At 39.2% G+C, this 20868-nt stretch overlaps 1 protein-coding gene across 1 annotated transcript in view; it reads left to right on the top strand.

The window, feature by feature from the left end:
* TENM3 (teneurin transmembrane protein 3) overlaps nucleotides 1-20868 on the top strand; it is a 294059-nt gene that overhangs the window by 102643 nt on the left and 170548 nt on the right. The window contains exon 2 of the mRNA XM_049631792.1: nucleotides 2096-2333. Within this exon, the coding sequence (XP_049487749.1) occupies nucleotides 2096-2333 (238 nt within the window). The remainder of the gene's footprint in view (nucleotides 1-2095; nucleotides 2334-20868) is intronic.

The following is a 20868-nucleotide window of genomic DNA, read 5'->3' as shown; positions in this document are numbered from 1 at the left end:
ATATATTGTTGTTAAATATATATATATATATATATATATATATATATATAACAATAGTTATAGTTATAAAAGCAGCTTTTGAAATGCTCCTTAAAGACATCTGTAGAGATTCTAATCATATGCCCTAATGCTGCGGAAGACAAAGCTAATTAACTATATGATACCTGAATAATAAATCTTTGAATTTTAAACTGTTTCTTTTTTCCTATCACAATTAAAACTATATGTGTTAGTTTAGCCTTCGCATTTCCTCCAAGAGTAATTTCTTTTCTTTTAATTTGAGAGAGAGAGAGAGAGCAGGGAAGAGGAGCAGAAGGAGAGAAAGACAGAGCGAGAATCTTAAGTAGGCTCTTTGCTCAGCGCTTAGCATGGAACCCGACACGGGGCTCAATCCCATGACTCTGGGATCATGACCTGAGCTGAAATCAAGAGTCAGTTGCTCAATTGACTGAGCCACCCAGGTGCCCCTCCTCCAGGAGTACTTTCAATTTAACTGAGATATAGATAATCTTAATTTTTCATGAGCATCAAAACAATGGACCAAGCAAGATTTCTGTAATTTCTAGGATGGGGATCCTTGGGAACGGAGAACGTGCAAGAAAGAACCTTGTTTCATATATTCAGGGGTTTTCTCTCTCCTTCATTTCAAGAGTAAGAAATTATTAGTTGTTAAATGGTATTATATGGATTGTTAGAGGCCATTAGAAATATGCAGTATTTACAGATATTATATGCGATGGGAGGAGTTATTTTAATTCTTATACCCTGTAAAGAGGGTATAAGATATATTCAAGCTATTACATATCAAGAATTCATTTTATGCATTCACAATTACAGTGTTAGACTCTATTTGGCATAACAATTTCTGCTGGCGTTCACACTGCAGATGAAAGATAGTCCCTGTGTTTCCTATTCTTCTTTAATAGGTGCATTTATATTAATAGCATGATTTAATACATCACTTTAAAATTATATTGCACTTTGAACTGCATTTAGTCAAAAATTGACATCTTACATGTATGGAACCATAATAAGGTTAGCATTAAATTAAGGAGTCCTCTGTCTGTTTGTTAAAATGTAGTATTTGTGAATTCTAGCATGTCCGAAGGCAGGTAATGAGATTGAAAAGTCAGTCTCGTGTTACGTTGGTTTGTCAATTTTACCTTACGACTTCCTAGTTTTAGGGAATGTTTCTTTGGTCACAACCTACCGTTGTGTTTATAGTTTGAAGTTGCTGGATCCCTTATGATTGTGGTTGAGAGCAAAATATTTGTACCAGTGACACAATGGCATGAGTCGCCCTGGTCACCTACGACTTACTCCAAGATGTAGTTATACGGCGTACTGTGAAATTGGCAAATCTGTTCTGTGTGTGTTCTAATGGATGTAACGGTCATTAAGTATATGAGTCTTCTGACGTTGTAATCAGATGTGATTCAGTCTGTTAAATATCCATGAAACAACATCTGCTTCACAGAGTGACCTTCTGCTAAAGAATACTTAGCGTCTTTTAGTGGATCATAAGGCAGGTCTGGCTTATTTGAAATGCACTAAACTAGTCTACTGCTGTTTAGCAGCTAGCTTGTAATAATTTATTGCAGTTAAATAAAGCTTAAAAAAAACCTCCATTAAATAATTATAGGGATTATATGCATTTCGAAAACCTTTGTGTTCAACCGAAATTACCCATTTAATTTCAGGGTCGGTTTGTTAAAAAAAGCTGAAGTCTAAAGGCACATTAGGGGAGCTGTCAGACGCTGTTTTCTGTAGGTGTTAATAAAACCAGATGAAAAAAAATCTGAAACAAATTAAAACCAAAACCAATTTTACCATCTGTTGTATATTAATTAGTACTCCGTGTATCAAGGGTAAACTCGCTCTTAGAGAATGTCACTGAACACCCGCTTAATAGAATAATATGCAAATTGATTAGGATATGGGTTTAAATGCAGATTTTAATTCTAATTCATCTGTAGTGGATCCCCAAGACATTGGTGGTGTGTGTAGATGTGTATGTACACACACACACACACACACACACACACATATGTACATGTACTCATATATAGAATGAGTTTCCTTTTCTTTTTTTCAGAGCAACCTGCAAACAACCAAGGCCAGCCCACCCTTCCGCCTCTGCCACCACCCCATAAGCAGCACCCCGCACAGCACCATCCGTCCATCACTTCTCTCAACAGAAACTCCCTGACCAATAGAAGGAACCAGAGTCCGGCCCCGCCGGCTGCTTTGCCCGCCGAGCTGCAAACCACACCCGAGTCCGTCCAGCTGCAGGACAGCTGGGTCCTTGGCAGTAATGTACCACTGGAAAGCAGGTAACTCCTCTATGGGAGACTCGCAGATTATCTGATCGTTAGGGCCGCACAGCGTATCTGCATGCATCGATATTCTAGAGTAGTCAACAGACTGTGTTGTTTTAACATTGAACATTTACAGGTAAACTAGTCTAACCCTTTTCTTGCTAAAAAAAAGTTAGCATACCTCTGTGCTGTGTGGGAGCAGGGCCAGGTTACCAGCCATTTTTTAGTCGCTGGGCCCGTGAACTTTCCTGTCCTTTTCACACATTGTGTCAGAGACAAGAGTAAATGGCCTCGGTAAAACTCCTCCTTACTGCGGGTTTTTTTTTTTCTTTCTTATTTACACGTTAGCAGGCATGTCAGGAAAAAGTCAGAGATGTAAAAGGTGACTCTCAATTCTGTATGGAGGGTGATGCAGTGAACATGTGTAGCATATACTTAGTTCTAGACGTCCCTACTTTTACAGGCTACGTCGTGTCCGTTACATCATAAAACCATAGTGGATTCCTAGGTGTAATAGTCAGATGAGCATCTGTTAAGGATATTTTAGTCTCTTGCAACAGAAAGAGGATAGGACCTATTGTCTACAGTTCCTTCCAGCATGACTGCCCAAGACATCCCATTCGTTCTTAGACAGTAATATTCGACGGTAAGATTTTTCCTTACAATGAACTGATACCTCTAACTCCTGAAATAATTTTGCCCCCTTTCTGTACGATGGCCTACAGGCTTCACCATCTTGTCTTCCAGAGGCGTCTCCAGCTGAGTGCCCTTCCTCTGCACACGTACAGGTGTTCAGTGAGGTTCTGAAATTATTACTTAACACAGGTTGGCCCACAGGTAGCAAACCACTCCTACAAAAGCATAGATCAGGAAGAGCTGTTTTGAATTAATCCGTTGACTTTGTAAATATCTCCGGGCACAAAAATTTGTCCCTTCTTTGGCCAGGCCCTGTGTTCTTTACACCGTGTATTTACACAAGAGAATACGGCGTCCTACCTCACTGGCCTCCTATTGACAGCTTTGTGACAAAGTTCCCCTGACATTCCTATCAGTATTTATTTCTTTGCTGCCGTAAACTTCCATCAGGCTCAGAGAGAAAGAATCATCACCACACGAAAGCCAGAAAACGGGGGTCTGGAGTCCTTTGGGGGGGAATATCCCCCCAAAATGCCTTGCCCCATAGAGCCCCTGGCTAATGTCAGCATTTAAATTAGCTTCTGGATAAAGAAATAGGTTTCATAGTGAATAAATTGGGATTTTTTTTTTTTTTTGGCCATTAAATGCATGATCTAAACCAAGTCTGCTATGAGAATGAGCTATCCGGAGGTCCTCACGTTAACAGTACAAATCTTTTTCTTTTCCTTTACTCTTGACCTAGGACCAAGGTTCCAAAGAACTCCGGTCTTTTCACCTGTAGCGTCAGGCAAGAGTAGTTGGCTTTTATTGTTTATTTTGTATTATTGAACACTCGTCCGGGATAGATTAGAAAGAGAAAGTACAGAAGAAGTAGGCAGGAAGGAAATTTCTTCACTTGTAACAAGAGTCGTGTCTACAAAATTTTTTCCCCCTGCGGTTATTAGCACAGAACTAAATTTACCCCGTGTAATTAATTAGCACGCACTGAACAACTAATCAACACTGATTCACTGTTGTCATTTGGAAAAATTTTATTAGGAAAAAAGTAATTTTCCAGTTGAGTCATCAAATTGAATATGGATAATTGCATTGTAGTTAACAATAATTGTTTTGACAAATATGTATGAAATGTGTCAAGTTAAGTCAGCAGAAACGTGTTTAGTGTTAGGGATGTCGTGTGGCACAGAAGCCTCAAAAACTGTGCCAGTAGGAGAGTTGGGATTCTTTGAAGCCAAGTCTTCTCGTGAAGATATTCAGAATAATTTGGGGGAAAGATAAGGTGCATTCTTATTATTCCTCGTATGTACTAATGAGTTTGTTCCTTTTTGGTGGGAAGTTAGGAAAGAAAGTAGCTGTTTAGAGGACAACCCATCGTAGCTGATTTCTCCCATATTCAGACCATCTAAAAAAATCACTCTCAGGATGATCTCAAAGCAATACCGTTTGAAATTCCATTTCAAAGCAATGCCATGAGTGACCCATCAAACAGCATTACATTATACAGTTTTTGTGAATTGACACAGGAAGAAAATCTGCCAGTTGATAGCATCTCACTAACATAGAAATATATAGAGTAATGAATCAAAGCATCGTATATCATGCTGAAAAAAATTTCAGTCTGTTGTCCAGTTTTGTCACCTTCTCATTTGCAGAGGTCCACATCTTATAAGATTGCTAATCAAAAGAAAATGGTATTTCAGCTTTGCACAGACGCAGTGTATCAACCTAAGCAGCGATGTGAAAATCTCACACTGTCCTGACCTGCTGTGGTTTCTTTAATAGTCTCACTTGGTTGGAGCTCTTGAGGTGAAGAACCAGTCTTATCTGTCATTGATTTTTCCTTTCTTAGTTAAGGTTCCCCATTGAGTATGATTCTCAGGTTCAGTTTCAGCTACATTAACAACTTCATCCAGACGTGGGTCTGCCATTGACTCGTTTTTAATCTGGAGCACAGTTTCGTCTTTGCCAATTACTTCTGTTTACACGTATACTCATTTTACGGATTCTCACTTTTCTGGAACTGTCGTTTAAAGGATGTCAGTTACAGAGCATGAAATTCAGTTATGGGTGTGTAAGAATCTGTTTTGTCTCCTCCCCCTTTCTCCTGCCAGCATGCATTGATAATTACCGCTTGCAAATTGGCATGTAATAACCCATGAAACTCTCCGTAATTTGTAGACTTAGTCCATATGAGTTGGTGGAGAAGACATCAGAGATTCTCCACCTTGTCCTGTTTCCATGCAGCTTCTGTACTGATTTATTAAAAAGCATTTTTTTTTTACCAGCAGTTTCTTGCTTCCATAACAATGCTTATTTCCTTTCTCTAATGAATTTAACATTTGCTGCTGCTGGAGACAATCGATATTATTGTGTACTGTACGTTCCTCCTCAGTAAATAGAGCGGTTCTGGTCTATAATCTCTAGTGAGTTTCAGATCTCCTAGAGTCACATCCAGACCCAGACAAGCGTTTGCAATTTATCAGCATTTCCTTAGTTTCTCCTCCTCTCCAGTAAAAAGCAGTCAGCGCCCATGCGTAAATACCCATCCTCGCTTAGAGTTTTCCTTCAGGATTCCTTTTCTTTGCACTCACTATTTCTTACACTTTGTAGGATTCAGTTCTGGGCATTTGCTAGTGTATCGCTCATGCCTTGTTTATTTTATACTTCAGCTGCCTCAGCGCATGATAATGGCTGCTAACACATTGTAGAGCCGAGGAGGAAAGGCTAGGACTTGACCCAGTACAGCAGCAGCCCTTAAAGGTGTAGTACGGTAACTCGCATCGGGAGCCCTGACCTTCAGCAATTGTGAAGTTAATTGCCTGCAAGGTCTTCATTTATATATGTGAATTAAGTAGCTTAGTAGTTACCTATTAGACGTTAACAAAATGGTTCATTTGTAGCCATTTAATAAAAGATTTATTAAAGTCTTGTTTTACTATGAAGTCTACTTTGGCATTGATAGTTCATTAGTTATGTTTCCATAGCTCTTTACCTTGTAGTTCACTAATGCTTTGCTAATTATTAATGTATGAAATTGCCTATTAAATTACCTCTTTATTATTGCACTTTTTATTTAAATATTTAAATGTCCCGGGCTGCTGTAATGTGAGATCAGCTGCTACAGTTTCTTAAAAAATACCTAAGCGGAAGTATTACTTACTAAATTAAGATATTCTCCCTTTCTTCCCCCCTTTTATCCTCAATGTGAATGGTTCTTTTTTTTTTTCTTTTTTTTTCAACTTTTTTTTTTTTTTTTGGGGGGACAGAGAGAGACAGAGCATGAACGGGGGAGGGTCAGAGAGAGAGAGGGAGACACAGAATCGGAAACAGGCTCCAGGCTCCGAGCCATCGGCCCAGAGCCTGACGCGGGGCTCGAACTCACGGACCGCGAGATCGTGACCTGGCTGAAGTCGGACGCTTAACCGACTGCGCCACCCAGGCGCCCTCACTGTGAATGGTTCTAGGGAAAGGCGAGACACTCATACAAGCGTCAGGTATCAGTCAGCCTTTCCTATTAGAAATCCAGGCAGCGGTCTACACGTGGTGGCCTTATCCTACCAGGGAAAGCTTTCCCAGGTGAAAAATGGTACCATCACCTGCGGGCTTGTGACCCGCTACCTTTAGCAAGATGGTAAGTAGTTCGATCCTCCATAATTACGGATACAGCGTTAAGTAAAATATTCCTGGGAGGGTAATCCTCTGACTTAAGATTATGGACTGATACCATATCCTTTTGTTAAAGGTAGTCTGGGGTCACCCACGGGCACCTGGGGGGAAAAGGAAACCATCACAGCCCATTGAAAGAGACACAAAAATGAAGAAGCTAGGGTTACTCAACATTGGATCTGGGCCTAGGCTAAGAAATTCTTAACCTTTGGTTGAGGGCCTCACCGTCTCTGTTTGCTAAAAATGAACAAACAACAACAACAACAAAAAAGCCAATAAACTCATCTAAAATTATATCCTAGTGAATAGTAAAAGTCAGCTGGATTCTAGATCTCTCGAAAGGTTTCACCTTTGCTAACTTACAGTCTCTCTTTTGTTTTTATGTTTATCTATTTATTTTGAGAGAGGGAGACAGTGCAAGCGGGGAAGGGACCAGGGTGGGCGGGGGAAAGAGAGAATCCCAAGCAGGCTCCACGCTGTCAGTACAGAGCCCGACGCAGGGCTCACAAAACCCGAGATCCTGACCTGAGCCGATACCGAGAGTTGGACGCTCAGCGGATATGACCCACCCAGGTGCCCCAACTTACACTGTTTCTTAAAAGGCCCATAAAGGGGACGTGCGTGTGTTTCTCAGAGTAGTAGGAAGAAGGAGGTATGATGTAAAAGGATTTGCCAGGTGATGTTTGTATGGAAGGCTCATTTCAATTTGGGGCGTAAAAACTTGTCTCGGTGAGAGGAGGGAAGTTGCGAACGCTCTTGTCCTAATTCAGTGTCTAAGCTCCGTGGTGACCATACAATTTATCATCAAAGCAGACAGTTTGAGAGTGAAAGGTTTTTAAGAGCAATTGCACTAGAAATTTTACAGGCGTAAACTGAGACTGCCCTGGACACAGAGGGACCTACTGTTACCGACGAAATTGTGTTCCCAAGAGTAAAGTTGCTTGTGAGCCCATATTCTCTTATAGCTCAGATAAGAAAAAGAGACCAAATGAGAGAGGTGGTGGAAAAACAGCTAGTGGTTGGAGCAGCCATTGGTTGACTCTCAACTTGAACTTTTCTGGTTTCTACACCAACTTCTAGCAGATCGTTAACCCTTTGTCAGCCCCTTCACACCTTCTGTTTTCCTTCAGGTGTGTAGCTCTTAAAATAATACGTCAAATATTTGTTTTTGTTCTCTTCTCACAATATCAAGATGAAAAGAGGGAGTGTGTATTGAAGCCATTGTATTGACTGAGATTTTGTCCAAGAAGTTCGAATGTAGGGGTGCTTGGGTGACTCGGTCGGTTGGGCATCCGACCTCGGCTCAGGTCGTGATCTCGCAGTCCATGAGTTCGAGCCCCACATCGGGCTCTGTGCTGACAGCTCGGAGCCTGGAGCCTGCTTCGGATTCTGTGTCTCCCTCTTTCCCTGCCCCTCCCCCACTCTCTCTCTCTCTCTCTCTCTCTCTCTCTCTCTCAAAAATAAATAAACATTTAAAAAACAAAAGATTCTCTCTCTCTCCCCCCTGACCCTCTCCCCAGCTCACATGTTTGCTCTCTCTCTTAAAAAAAATACACAATGAACTACTGTGTCTCCAGCAGCGTTACAATTTGGTTTCCAAAACTCTTCTTTCTTCTATACAGAAATAGAGACCTCATTCGAAAATAAAGCATGAACTAGGAGTCGATTTACTAAGATAAGTGAAAGCAAAAGCATGATTGTTTAAATGTGATGATTATTAACTAATTATAATGCTGCCACCTCGACTTGCTTGGCTACCACACGTCATGCCAATAATCAAGATGGAAAAGTAGGCTGTGAGTTGACAGTAGCTGTAAGGTGAAGGTCATTCCCAGAAGTCAATATTGATATATATTCCTGAATAAAACCTAGTAGTTTTATTTTTAAACATCATTTTTTTGGGCTCAGAATGGTTTTACCAAAGATCTAATCTGTAGCAAAAACCTGGCATTGAGTATGAAGGCTCCGTCATTTTTGAGCAGAGCATACCAGAGGATCCAAGGAGACCGGGCAGGAGAGGGGCTCCAACATTTACAACGGCAGGCTTTTTCTCTTCCTCTTCTTCTTTTTTTTTTTAATGAAATTTATTGTCCAGTTGGTTTCCATACAACACCCAGTGCTCATCTCAACAGGTGCCCTCCTCAATACCCATCACCCACCCTTCCGTCCCTCCCACCCCCCATCAACCCTCAGTTTGTTCTCAGTTTTTAAGAGTCTCTTATGGTTTGCCTCCCTGCCTCTCTAACTTTTTTCTCCTTCCCCTCCCCCATGGTCTTCTGTTAAGTGTCTCAGGATCCACATTAAGAGTGAAAACACATGGTATCTGTCTTTCTCTGTATGATTTATTTCACTTAGCATCATACTCTCCAGTTCCATCCACGTTGCTACAAAAGGCCAGATTTCATTCCTTCTCTTTGCCAAGTAGTATTCCATTGTGTATATAAACCACAATTTCTTTATCCATTCATCACTTGATGGGAGGTGGGCAGAAAACGTCTCAAACAGCTTCATCATACTCTGCCTTGAAGCCTCGCTGTGTGAGAGCGGGAACACTCCGGCTAAACCCCACAGGTGGGAGATGGGGGGGTGGGGGGAAGCGGGGAGTGTCAGCTCCTCCTCCTTCAATTTCTCAGTCATGTCTTTATCAGCCCTAAGATCAGGTGGAGCCCCATCAGCAGGATGCAAGTGTTGGGACCCTGGTGTCACGGGTCAGGACTTTTGCACAAACATTTTCAAAAGATGCAGGACTCAAAGAGAAAAGCAAATTAAGAATATATCTGTTCGCAGATAGGATAGGGGATGTCATCCAATCTGTCCGTCTTGTCCAAATGTATCCATAAACCCAGATACAAACACAGTTTAGCATCACGACTGACTGCTTTGCAGTCAGACTGGGTTTTTAATCCCAGATCCTTCATTTAAATGATCTATATAATCATCAACAAATTATTTAAACCTTACAGGTCAATTGCCCATGCCATAATAATACTTGCTAAAAAGGGTGTTGTGACTTTTAAATGAAATAATGTAAGTAAAGTACCTGGCAAATGATAGGTACTCCATAAATGTTGTTAAAATATGACCAAATAATGATAATAATAGCAAGCACTGCATGGGATAAATTAACCTAATTAGTTAACACTTGAACGAATATCATTTATCACCAAGTAGCTCTCCTCTCTCCAACGGATAAGAAAAGTATTTATCTTAACTGGAACAGGTATGTCTACTTTATCTTCATGTGGTAGTTGGGTCAAGCTTACAGTCATAATTTTATCAGAATAAAATCTCTTGCTTTTTTTTTTTTTTTCATTATTCGTGTCATTCAACAAAATGTGGGTGAATTTTTTTTAATTTTTTTTTACATTTATTGATTTTTGAGAGACAGAGCACAAGTGGGGGAGGGGCAGAGATAGAAGGAGACAGAATCCGAAGCAGGCTCCAGGCTCTGAGCTGTCAGCACAGAGCCCGATTTGGAGCTTGAACTCACAGGCCTAGAGATCATGACCTGAGCCGAAGTTGGACGCTTAACTGACTGAGCCACCCAGGCGCCCCATAAGTGGGTGAATTTTTGCAGGTAGGAACCCCAAGGCTGTTAATTTTGTTCCTGGAAAGAAAAAAAAAATCTTTAAATTATGATGAAAGGCAACTCTTCATATTCTTGAGACATTTAATGAACCTAAAGTAGTAAATGTTTGGAATGAATCAGTAAAATCCTTGATGGAAGCATTGTCTCCACATGTGTCAGAAGTTAGACCTCAGTCTTACTTAAGGTATTTAAAGCTTTAGGTGTCTTTCGAGCATGATGAAGATACTGTACAAGAGAGTAGGCATGTTATTTTGTTTAATTGAGGTGAACCAGTTTCTTTATAATAGCAATTAAAACACCAAGAAAGTATGCATTAATTATTTGCTATAGGCCTTAAGTGATTTTCTGAAAGCATAATTTCCCACAAATTGCAATTACTGTACCCTCTGATAATGTTTGGTTTTGGATAACCAGCAATCTGTATAAAATATTCATACATGATAACCTTCATTTCCATAGTACCTAGGAAAATGAATTCTTAATTACTTCTAACACATTTCTAGCCCCTTCTCCGAACAGGATCAAAGTAGAAGGTCACGCACGCCGTTACTCTGGTCATAGCTAATGACTGGGATTTAATTCTTATCTTTCTCTGAATCTGACCTATTCACTTTGAGGCAAGTCACTTCCCGTTTTTCAGCCACTGTTTTGTGAGGTTTTTAAATCCTTCTACCTTCACTAATATTGTCTGTGAAAATGGGTTGATCCTTGTGTGTGTGTGCATGCTCTGTGTATGCACGTGTGTGTTTTATCTCAGCCTGACATCACTATTACATAGAGCTTCTATCTTTTTCCTAGAATTCATTTCTGTCCAGTTTTGAAGCTGTGTGGTGCTCTCAAGTTTCATCCTCTGGTTTTATCACCAGTTAATAAGCACCCTCTCAAAAGAGAATTGCTTATTGTTTCTAGTGTCTCTTCATTTTTCCCTTGACATAGTTTTTGTCTTCTCTATTTCTTCCGTCAGACCTGGGATAAAGTCTGTTTTCTTTTCTCTTTCCCATTTTTTTTAATGTTTATCTACTTTTGAGAGAGAGGAAACAGAGTGTGATCGGGGGAGGGGCAGAGAGAGAGGGAGACACAGAATCCGAAGCAGGCTCCAGGCTCTGAGCTGTCAGCACAGAGCCCGACGCGGGGCTCGAACTTACAGACTGTGAGATCATGACCTGATCCGAAGCCAGACGGTTAACCAACTGAACCCCTCAGGCGTCCCAAGTCTGTTTCCTGTTATACCATTCTTAGAACCCTTTCCTTGGAGCCCACAAGATTACATTCTTGGGCATGCAGTTAACCAGCTAAGCTTAATAACTTCTGTTGATAACCCCTCTGATTCTGCCATGAACCTCTTTATGATTTCGTAGCATCTGAACCACTTAAAATACTACCACCAGAAATCATCGTGCCCCAGTCACATCCTGCACTGATGTCATAGTGCTCCTTCCTGGTCACGGAGCAGTGGGAAAAAGCGTGGGTTTGGGGACAGACAAATCTGTGTTAAAATCTTAACATCCAATTAGCTGTGTCACCTTGGGCAGATTACTCATATATTTTTATCTTATTTATTTTGTCATAAAATGGGTTTTGATGGACTTCTCAAAGATTTTAGAAGGATTCATTGAAATGTCATTGCAAAGTACCTGGAACTTCAGCTTCTTTGCTTTTTATTTTCTTACACTCCCCACTGAAGAGAAAAGTAATTGATTCCATATTTACACAGGTAAGTGACAACTACAAAGGCAGTAAAGGCTTGGTGAAGGAAAGGCAGTGACAGCTAACAAGAATGGACATGTTGATAAAGTTTGTGAACAATGACATAGCCTTTTCACCTTTGGAGATAGGTATTTTTTGATCATGAGAGTGATCAGTGTAGTCCCTATTTAATTGGGGTGACTTCCTACAGGAATTAAACTATGAAGTAAATTTTCAAAGACAGAACTTGCTTTTGGAAAAAGTAACGGTGAACCAATGGGGAAGACATGATCTGAGATAGCGGTAGGGCAGTGGTGTTTCATGAACTGAGTCCTGGATGCATTCACTCACTCAGCCCGTATTTATGAAAGTCTTACCATGTACCAGTTTGAAAAACTCAAGGTGGTTATAGAAGACGCGGAGAAGTTCTGACTGCTTTTGAGAAAGATGGACTCTATTCCAGAACAGATTTCACAATTGGAGTTAATCTTGCAGTTAACCTTATCTTGCCTTCTTTTAAAGCCCATTGAGATTTAGTAATCGGCCCAAGGTCACATGACTAATTAGCGGGGTGTCTCTCAACTAGATCCCAAATTCTAAATTTATTTTTCTTCTCGTAGTGTCTCCAAATTTTTTTATAAATTACATATGAAAGAAAATAAAAGCACTCAACCCAAAATACATGTATTTATCACATCATTAATTATGCAGAACTAGCAATGTACTAATCTTAGGCATGTTATCATACATGTATAAAACTAAACATTGAAAGGATGAAATTAAATAAGTAACATTTTATTTTAGTTTTTTAAATGTTTATTTATTTTTGAGAGAGAGAGAGAGAGAGAGAGAACGCGCACGCAGGGGAGGGACAGAGAGAAAGGGAGACACAGAATCTGAAGCAGACTCCAGGCTCTGAGATGTCAGCACAGAGCCCAACTCCAGGCTCGAACTCATGAACTGTGAGATCATGACCTGAACTGAAGTCAGACACTCAACCGACTGAGCCACCCAGGCACCCCATAAATAATATTTTAAAGTTAATTTATTTTGAGAGACAGCGAGAGCAGGGAAGGGACAGAGAGAGGGGAAGAGAGAGAGAGAGGGAATTTCAAGCAGGCTCTATACTGTCAGTTCAGAGCGTGATGTGGGGCTAGAACTCACAAACTGCAAGATCATAACCTGAGTGGAAATCAAGAATCGGTTGCTTAATGACTGAGCCACCCAGATGTCCCGAAATAAATAACATTTTTAAATAATTTTATTTTCTTTCAATCTATTATTTAGTTTTGTTTGTTTAATAAATTATTAAATATACATTTATAAGACAATTACATATCAAATATTAATCATACCTTAAACCTTTTTTGACCCTAACAACTATATGAACTTCCTGATCATTAAATTTATCTACACACGCACACACACACATACACACACACACACATTTTGAAATGATTAATCTATCCATCACCTCACATACTCTGTGTGTGTGTGTGTGTGTGTGTGTGTGTGTGTGCGCGCGTACGCGTGTACATTTGCGTGTGTCTATTCTCTTAGCATATTTCAAGTATCCAATGCAATATTATTAGCTATAATCACCTGGCTGCACATTAGATCACCAGCACTTACTCATCTTATAACTAAAAGTTTTACACTTTGGGCACCTGCATGGTTCAGTTGGTTAAGTGTCTGTCTTTGGCTCAGGTCATGGTCTCGTCGTGAGTTCAAGCCCCCACGTCGGGCTCGGTGCTGACAGCTCGGAGCCTGGAGCCTGCTTCAGGTTCTGTGTCTCCTTCTCTGACCCTCTCCTACCCAGGCTCGCTCTCTCTCTCTCTCTCTCTCTCTCTCTCTCCCCCCTCAAAAATAAACAAAAACATTTATTTATCCTACACTTTGGCAAACATCTCTCCTCAATTCCCCCACCTCCCCAGCCCCTGGCAGCCACCATTTTTCTCTCTGGTTCTATGAGTTCAATTTTATTAGATTCCACAGACAACTGGGATCATACTGTAACTGTTGAAATTTGGCTACTTTCTCTGATGTTCTAGCAAACTAATTAGAAAGTTGTTCCATTTTTACATCTTTAAATAAGGACCAAGCTCACTAAGATACATGTTTTTCAGACTTTTCAACAGTTTAGAAAATTAAAAATTGTTATAGATGGTAGTCATTGTTCTTGGCAACAAAATAATATGTTGATGGGAACATTTCCAAATGCGAGTTTTAAAAATATCCTGTCTGCACTAAGAGTTTCTTTAGAGGACTGGTACTTTCTTACTCATTCTTGAATACTACTTTACCTTGAAGGACAGGTTAATAATTTTCCCAAAAATATACTCTTGGTAGCAGGCCACACTAACAGCCACTTGTCATCCCAGAAACGGTCAGCAAATTTGGACCCTTCTTGTTATATGTTTAACTCATTTGGAAGGTTTATTACTCTTTTGGGTACATTGCCATGAGCTAGCTGGCTAACCTTTATGTGGTTAAAAAAGATTTTCAGGATCACTCTACAACTCGTTTCAAAATACCATGAAGAATCGTGTGTTTAACCCATCGCACACAAGCCACAAAAGTTGAAAGGTGAGAGTGTTACTTGGGGAACACTTCTTCTCTCAGGATACGTCACTGAGGTTAGTGACTTTCCCACCAACGAACTGAAGGCCACCTCCACCATCATCACCGCATTATGGTATTAAAGCTTAGTATCTTTCTTATTCTTTAGACAGGAGATAAATACAAATTGAAGGGAGTTTTTAATTTTTTTAAATTTTTATTTATGAGAGAGCGCGCGCGCACAAGCAGGAGAGGGGCAGAGAGGAGACACAGAATCAGAAGAAGGCTCCAGGCTCTGAGCTGCCAGCACAGAGCCCAATGAGATCTGGAGCTCGTGAACTGCACGTTCATGACCGGAGCCAAAGTCAGGCGCCTAACCGACTGAGCCACCCAGGCACCCCTAAATTGGAGTGTGTTTTATACACGAGTTAAGATACATAGCTCATATAGAAACTACTCCTCTATTATGTAACTGGTCAAGAACATAAGTTTTAGGGCCTAAAAAGACCTGGTTTTGCCTCTGTATACACTTTGGCAAATTACGGCCCAGTGTACTCAATTTAAAGAAAAGAATATAGGAGGTGCCTTGGTGGCTTGGTCAGTTAGGCGTCCGACTCTTGCCCTCAGCTCAGATCTTAATCTCAGGGTTGTGAGTTCAAGCCCCACGTTGCACTCTGTGCTGAGTGTGAAGCCTACTTAAAAAAAAAAAAAAAAGTAGCTTTTATAACACACGCGCGCAGTGAGGATTTTGTGAAGTTAAAATTAGATCGTGTTTTCTTTGCACATGGTAAATAGGTGCTCACTCAGGTTTATTTAAAACACTTTCCTCTCTCTGGGATGGTTGTTTTATGTTTTGTTTTGTTACTACTTAATGTTCACTACCACATATTTGATTGACTAAGATACCTTCAACATCTCTTACAACCCTGAAATTCTTTCATTCGTCATAAACTTAACATCAAAATTCACCTCTTTATCTGGCTCACACTTCCTTCTCAAACTTGCAGAGAAAGAACTTTGCTGAACAGGTTTTTAAGCATAGACGGCTGTCAATAATTAAATGAATTAATAATTGAAATCTTGTTCAAATAGCCCATAGGAATTTTAAGGCATTCTTTTTCATTCCCATTTTCATCTTAATATATTTAGTACATCATTTCCCAACAGTAGGTATAATTGATAATCTTAAAACATGTAGGAAAATATCTAATACAGGTTTCTGCCTTTGATGGTATGGCTGCACTATTGTAATAACTAAAATTTGAAACAAAGACTGTGGAGCCTTCTTGATCATGAGAAAAAGGAAAGAAAAAGAAACAAATCTGCATATTTGACCTGTTGTTCAGTTCCTAACCTCCCAAACTGTAACATGATTTTGTGCTTGATTATAGACATACCTATGTTAAAATAAGTCACAATAAAAATCTTTGCTTCCTATTATAATAACCCTATATATTTTTGAAAGGTGTGGTTATGCTTAAATTTTATATTCTATTAAATTAGTTTTTTTATGTTATATTAGATTCGTTTCTCAATTAAGACCTAAAAGTAAATATGAAAGAATTCACTAAAATACATTTTGCACAAATCACCTTAATATTCTAGAACTTTTCTTCCCAATTTTCGGAGATCAGTGAACATATAATGTTGTATTTACCATGAACATGTTTGCGTACTCATTATAATTACAAATTGATACAGTGGCAGTTGCTAAAATGTATAATTATTCACACATTCATATTGCAGAATTTTTTGGCAAAATGTTAAAAACAGTTTCTGTCTCAAACCACGTTTTGTACAACCACTAATAGCTCATATTAATTCAGGTAACAGCGGTGAAATGTATCTTGTTTATAAGCTTTTCATTTAAGACATTTTTCTTGCTGGGATCACCTCCTGGTGTGAAAGTTGTCCAAAGATAATAGCACATCAATTCAAAAGTGTAATAGATTTGAGACCACAACATGCTATCAGCCTGAAGAAGGAGCTTATAGGTCTCACTAACTCACTGTGTCACAGCTAGAATCATGACATATTTGTTCTTTTGTTTTCACATCAAAATACATAATTTACATTCTAATGTTGATTACTCACTTGGGGGGGGTGTTTAATTTTCTTATTTAAAATATTTTCTTTAAAATGCATACCATAATTAATTTAAAGGTAATCAAAGAAGAGGCATGTTAATTAGTAGGACTCTAAAACATTTTCTTTTTACAATTCAGGGATGCATAGGATATTACTTACTATAAAACATTTCCAATTAAGTTTATAGTAATAGTACCTTTATATTAGAGGCAAAGTAATGAATCCATTTTGAACCAGCCCTGGCCAATTCTTAGAAAATTTATACACATGTACACACACGGGCATATACATCTACTCTGAACTCACCCTATTTAAAAATTATCAGAGATTAAATTACCAAAAAGCAAAAAGACAAATAATGAAGTTCAGTCTATTATTGACACACTCCAGGTAAATTTTATTATTTCTTAACCGTTTCCCTTTATATCCATCCTTGAGGCAAGCCTTTTCAGCTTTTAGCTCCCATTTGCTAGCTTTTATTTTTACTTATAGCTTTCATCAAGTACTCGTGCTAACCACGGTGGTTATTGAAATTAATTAAAACCTAGTCCTCTCAATACTTTTTACTTTCCTCATCCAGGTGAGTACTCTTCTAGACTCTCGAAAGCATGTTTTAAAATAATATGGAAAGACTGAGAGAAAAAAAACTTTCTCTTTAACTGTAATAATGAGGATTCAGCATGGGATTTTTTTTTCAGATATGCTGGAATTCTGCTCCCTCTGAACCTCAGTAAGAGGATTTTTTGTCACCTTGTCTGGTACCTCTGAGGCGACCCCTGCTACGACCTTTGTCAGAGTGGGTAGCGCGTCCACTGTGGCCAGTGCTAGGAACACCACCTTGATGGTCACTGTTGTCTCCAGCAGCTTCAAAGAAAAGTTAAGGAGAAGGCATTTATGCAGGAAATAGTTTTTATTTCTTTTCCCTCTCCTCAATACAGCAGATGTGTTAAGCAGTAAAGAGGTTGTATTTATGCGTATCTGTGTGTGTGCACAGTGCCTTAAAAATATTTAGAGCTGAGTTTTCCAGAAGTCTCTGCTAATAGATAAAGGATGAGAGGTAGTTTTTCCCCCCCCTATACATTTTAATACAGGTAATAAATTGAAGCCAGGATTTTAGAGGAAAAAAATAATACATAAAAACTATTCCAGCCAGAAAGGTTAACGGTAGAGAAATGGCATTATCTGTATGAAGAAAGTGGGAACCCTTTGGGATATTGTAAATACCCACGGTGAATTATCAGCTCGACTTCTACGTGGTTCACAAACCCAAGCATTAAGTTCCAAGAAAGACAGAAAGAGAACCCCCAAAAGAAGGTGCTTGTGGAATAAGATAGTGTGTTGGTGAATGTTTCATACACACACAGAAATACAGGTAGTACAGGAAACAAGCAAAAGAGAACAGATACTGGCATCTCATTAAAATTTTTTTTTAATGTTTATTTATTTTTGAGACAGAGACAGAGCATGAGCAGAGGAGGGGTAGAGAGAGAGAGAGAGAGGGAGACACAGAATCCGAAGCAGGCTCCAGGCTCTGAGCTGTCGGCACAGAGCCCGACGCGGGGCTTGAACTTACGAGCTGTGAGATCATGACCTGAGCCAAAGTCGGACGCTTAACCGACTGAGCCACCCAGGTACCCCACTGACATCTCATTTAGAGATAAAGTTCAATAAACATGATAGATAAAAGTAGCAGTGAGAAGAGAAGTTCTGAAGGACCTGATTTCCTAACACTTAGATGCATTTGAAAGGGAAGTACCATAAAGGGGGATGTTGTAAGTAAAAAATTAAGATTGAGATGACCTAGAACAATGAAAAATGTTTAAGCCATTTGATTCTGGGGTCAGATGGACTGAGCCTTGTATCGTAAAAATTCCGTTTGTTTGGAGTTGACGGCTTGTTGTGAGCTACCAGCATTAACTTTCTAAACGGGAATCTTTTGAATGATTTTCTGATTTGTTATAGAGTCTTGGGAGTCTTGAGTTAACACTGAATCATTACTGTAGCGGTTCTCAAAGTGTGGGCTCTGGGCCGGGCAACATCAACTGCTGGGGTTCCACCGAGAACCAGCCCTCCAAGGGACTCTGATGCAAGCTGGTGTTTGAGGACCGCTGCTTTCATGTATGAAATGGTCTCTAAGTACATTTTGTTCATATTAGTGGACCAGCCCTTGGCTACCTAAGTTCACCAGGCCCTACCCAAACCTATGATACCGTGATCAGTCTGATTGAACTGTTCTCTTAGGAAAGATTGGAGACTGCCGAACACCTTTTACTAAGCCTTACTCAGACGCTAGTGTGGGTGGGCTTCTCCCTGAAAATTCACAGCCTCTGCAGTCTCTTAGTTCAATCTCACAGAGCTTCTGGGGGCCAGCCTGCTCGACTGATGGTGATTTCTTTCCAAATAACTAGGTACTGAAACACGGTAAGTAATTGTTCTAGATGTCTTTGGATACCTATTGAGAATCAGTTGCTGAAAGGTAGGAAAAACAAGCAGGAACCCGGCCTTGAATAAGAACAGGTAATTTTCTATATGGGCTTTTGTTTTCTTTAGTCTTCTGTCTGAAAGCCACCAGGAATCTTGTATTTCGCTGCGTTGTTCTCTAAAGCGCAGCATTTAAGTAAACCGCTTTTTCAGCCTTTTAATGAGTTATAAACACAATGCTAAATATACATTTAACAGATAATCCAGTTGGCTTTGGAACTTAAAATTCAGGATTTGGTAGTGAAAATTCTAAAGACTGTGCTAATGAAGGCCAGGTTATTTTTAAGTATTGAGAGCGCTCTCATGGTGGTTAATATCATCGTTCAGGTATATCATTTGTTTCAAATATATGCTAACAAATAGCAGCGGCTGCTTTAAAACTCCAGAAGCATTTAATAAATATATTCTCAGTTATAGGCGACAAGCAATTAAATGAGTGGTAATGGGCAATATGGAAGGAAGATAATACACAATAATTAAATTGTATATATTCTGACAGTTTTTAAAAAGTATTTTATCTTAAAATGAATTCTAGGCAACCCTCCCATTGTTTTGGCATCATCAATGACTACAACTATTTTGAACTCAGTAGTTAATTTTAGCCTTCATATATTTCCAGGTAAATTTAATCCATAAGTGTGGGATTCATTTGCTTTAGATCTGAAAATGTCATTTTAGAAGAGTCGTTTGATGTTGAGGAAATCTTGTGAGACCTTTAATAAGCCTCTTAAATCCAGAAAGTTATATTTTGCCTGAAGGGAAGAGGAACCTATACCTTAAAATTCCCTTAGCTCTTAAGTGAGAAGTTTGGATTCTGAAAAGGTTTGGTAAATGTGACCAAATACAGCCAATCTCTCTTCTCACTGGCACGTTGTCTTTGAAATCAGAGCATCTAATTTGAAGTAAGCAGTCTGTTTTTCTAGGTAAGAGTTTTTACTGATTTGTCTAGAAACATAAGTAGAAAGCAGGACATCAAGACGTTTTATGTAAGCAGCTCACGTTAAGTTTGATGTCAATTACTCTCTTTGTTCAACGAAGAACATAGTGAGGAAGGCAGTGTGAACATCTCCTGGACAGTAGTGTCTTTCTCCCCATAAGACAGAATAGATTATATACAAAAAGAAATCGTTTTCCAGGTGTGTGTATGTCCCTAATAAAGGTTTCAACTGTGCCTTAGGGATAGAACTGAACACTGCAACACTCTTTATTCTAGTCCTTGGCTTTGTTGGTTAAAATCCCTAAAAAGATTTCTAACGGAAAATATTGAAGAAACCTCCTCTCTGTGAAGACAACCAGTAATGAAGTTGATCTAACTAACATGTCATTCAGAGGTTGTACACTTTCTTTTGGACTTTTATTTTCTATCTCGGTGTCCCATTGAGGAAATGAGTCAAGCCACTTTGAGTAACGCTATAACATGCTTCCCAAGGATGCTTTTCATTTCCGTCCCTGTAATTTCCAACTTATGAAAACATACTCGATGCTACAGGAGTAACATGACTGTACTAATCTGAACAAGACGAGTATGAACCCCTTTATTTCCTAGTGACTCTTGTAAGCTTACGATTTAATTATATAATACAACTTACTTAATTTATGCCTGATACCAGCATCTTTCCATGAGCACCAATATGCTGTGATATATAACATGATATAATATAATACAATATAATGTACTATAATACAATACAACATAATATAATACAATGAGAAGCACATTTAAATTTACTTCAAAAACCTGAGTATTTTGCCATTAAAAATCTTATGATAGTGTTTTGTAGTTTATTGTTTTGAAAGACAACCTCAATCAAAAGTAAGCCATTTCTAAGGAGCAGAGCATACTTG

This window comes from Panthera uncia, chromosome B1 (assembly GCF_023721935.1).
Source record: "Panthera uncia isolate 11264 chromosome B1, Puncia_PCG_1.0, whole genome shotgun sequence".
NCBI classification, from domain to species: Eukaryota; Metazoa; Chordata; class Mammalia; order Carnivora; family Felidae; genus Panthera; species Panthera uncia.
The sequence above is the reverse complement of the archived record's forward strand: the minus strand, read 5'-3'. Positions and strand labels throughout refer to the sequence as shown.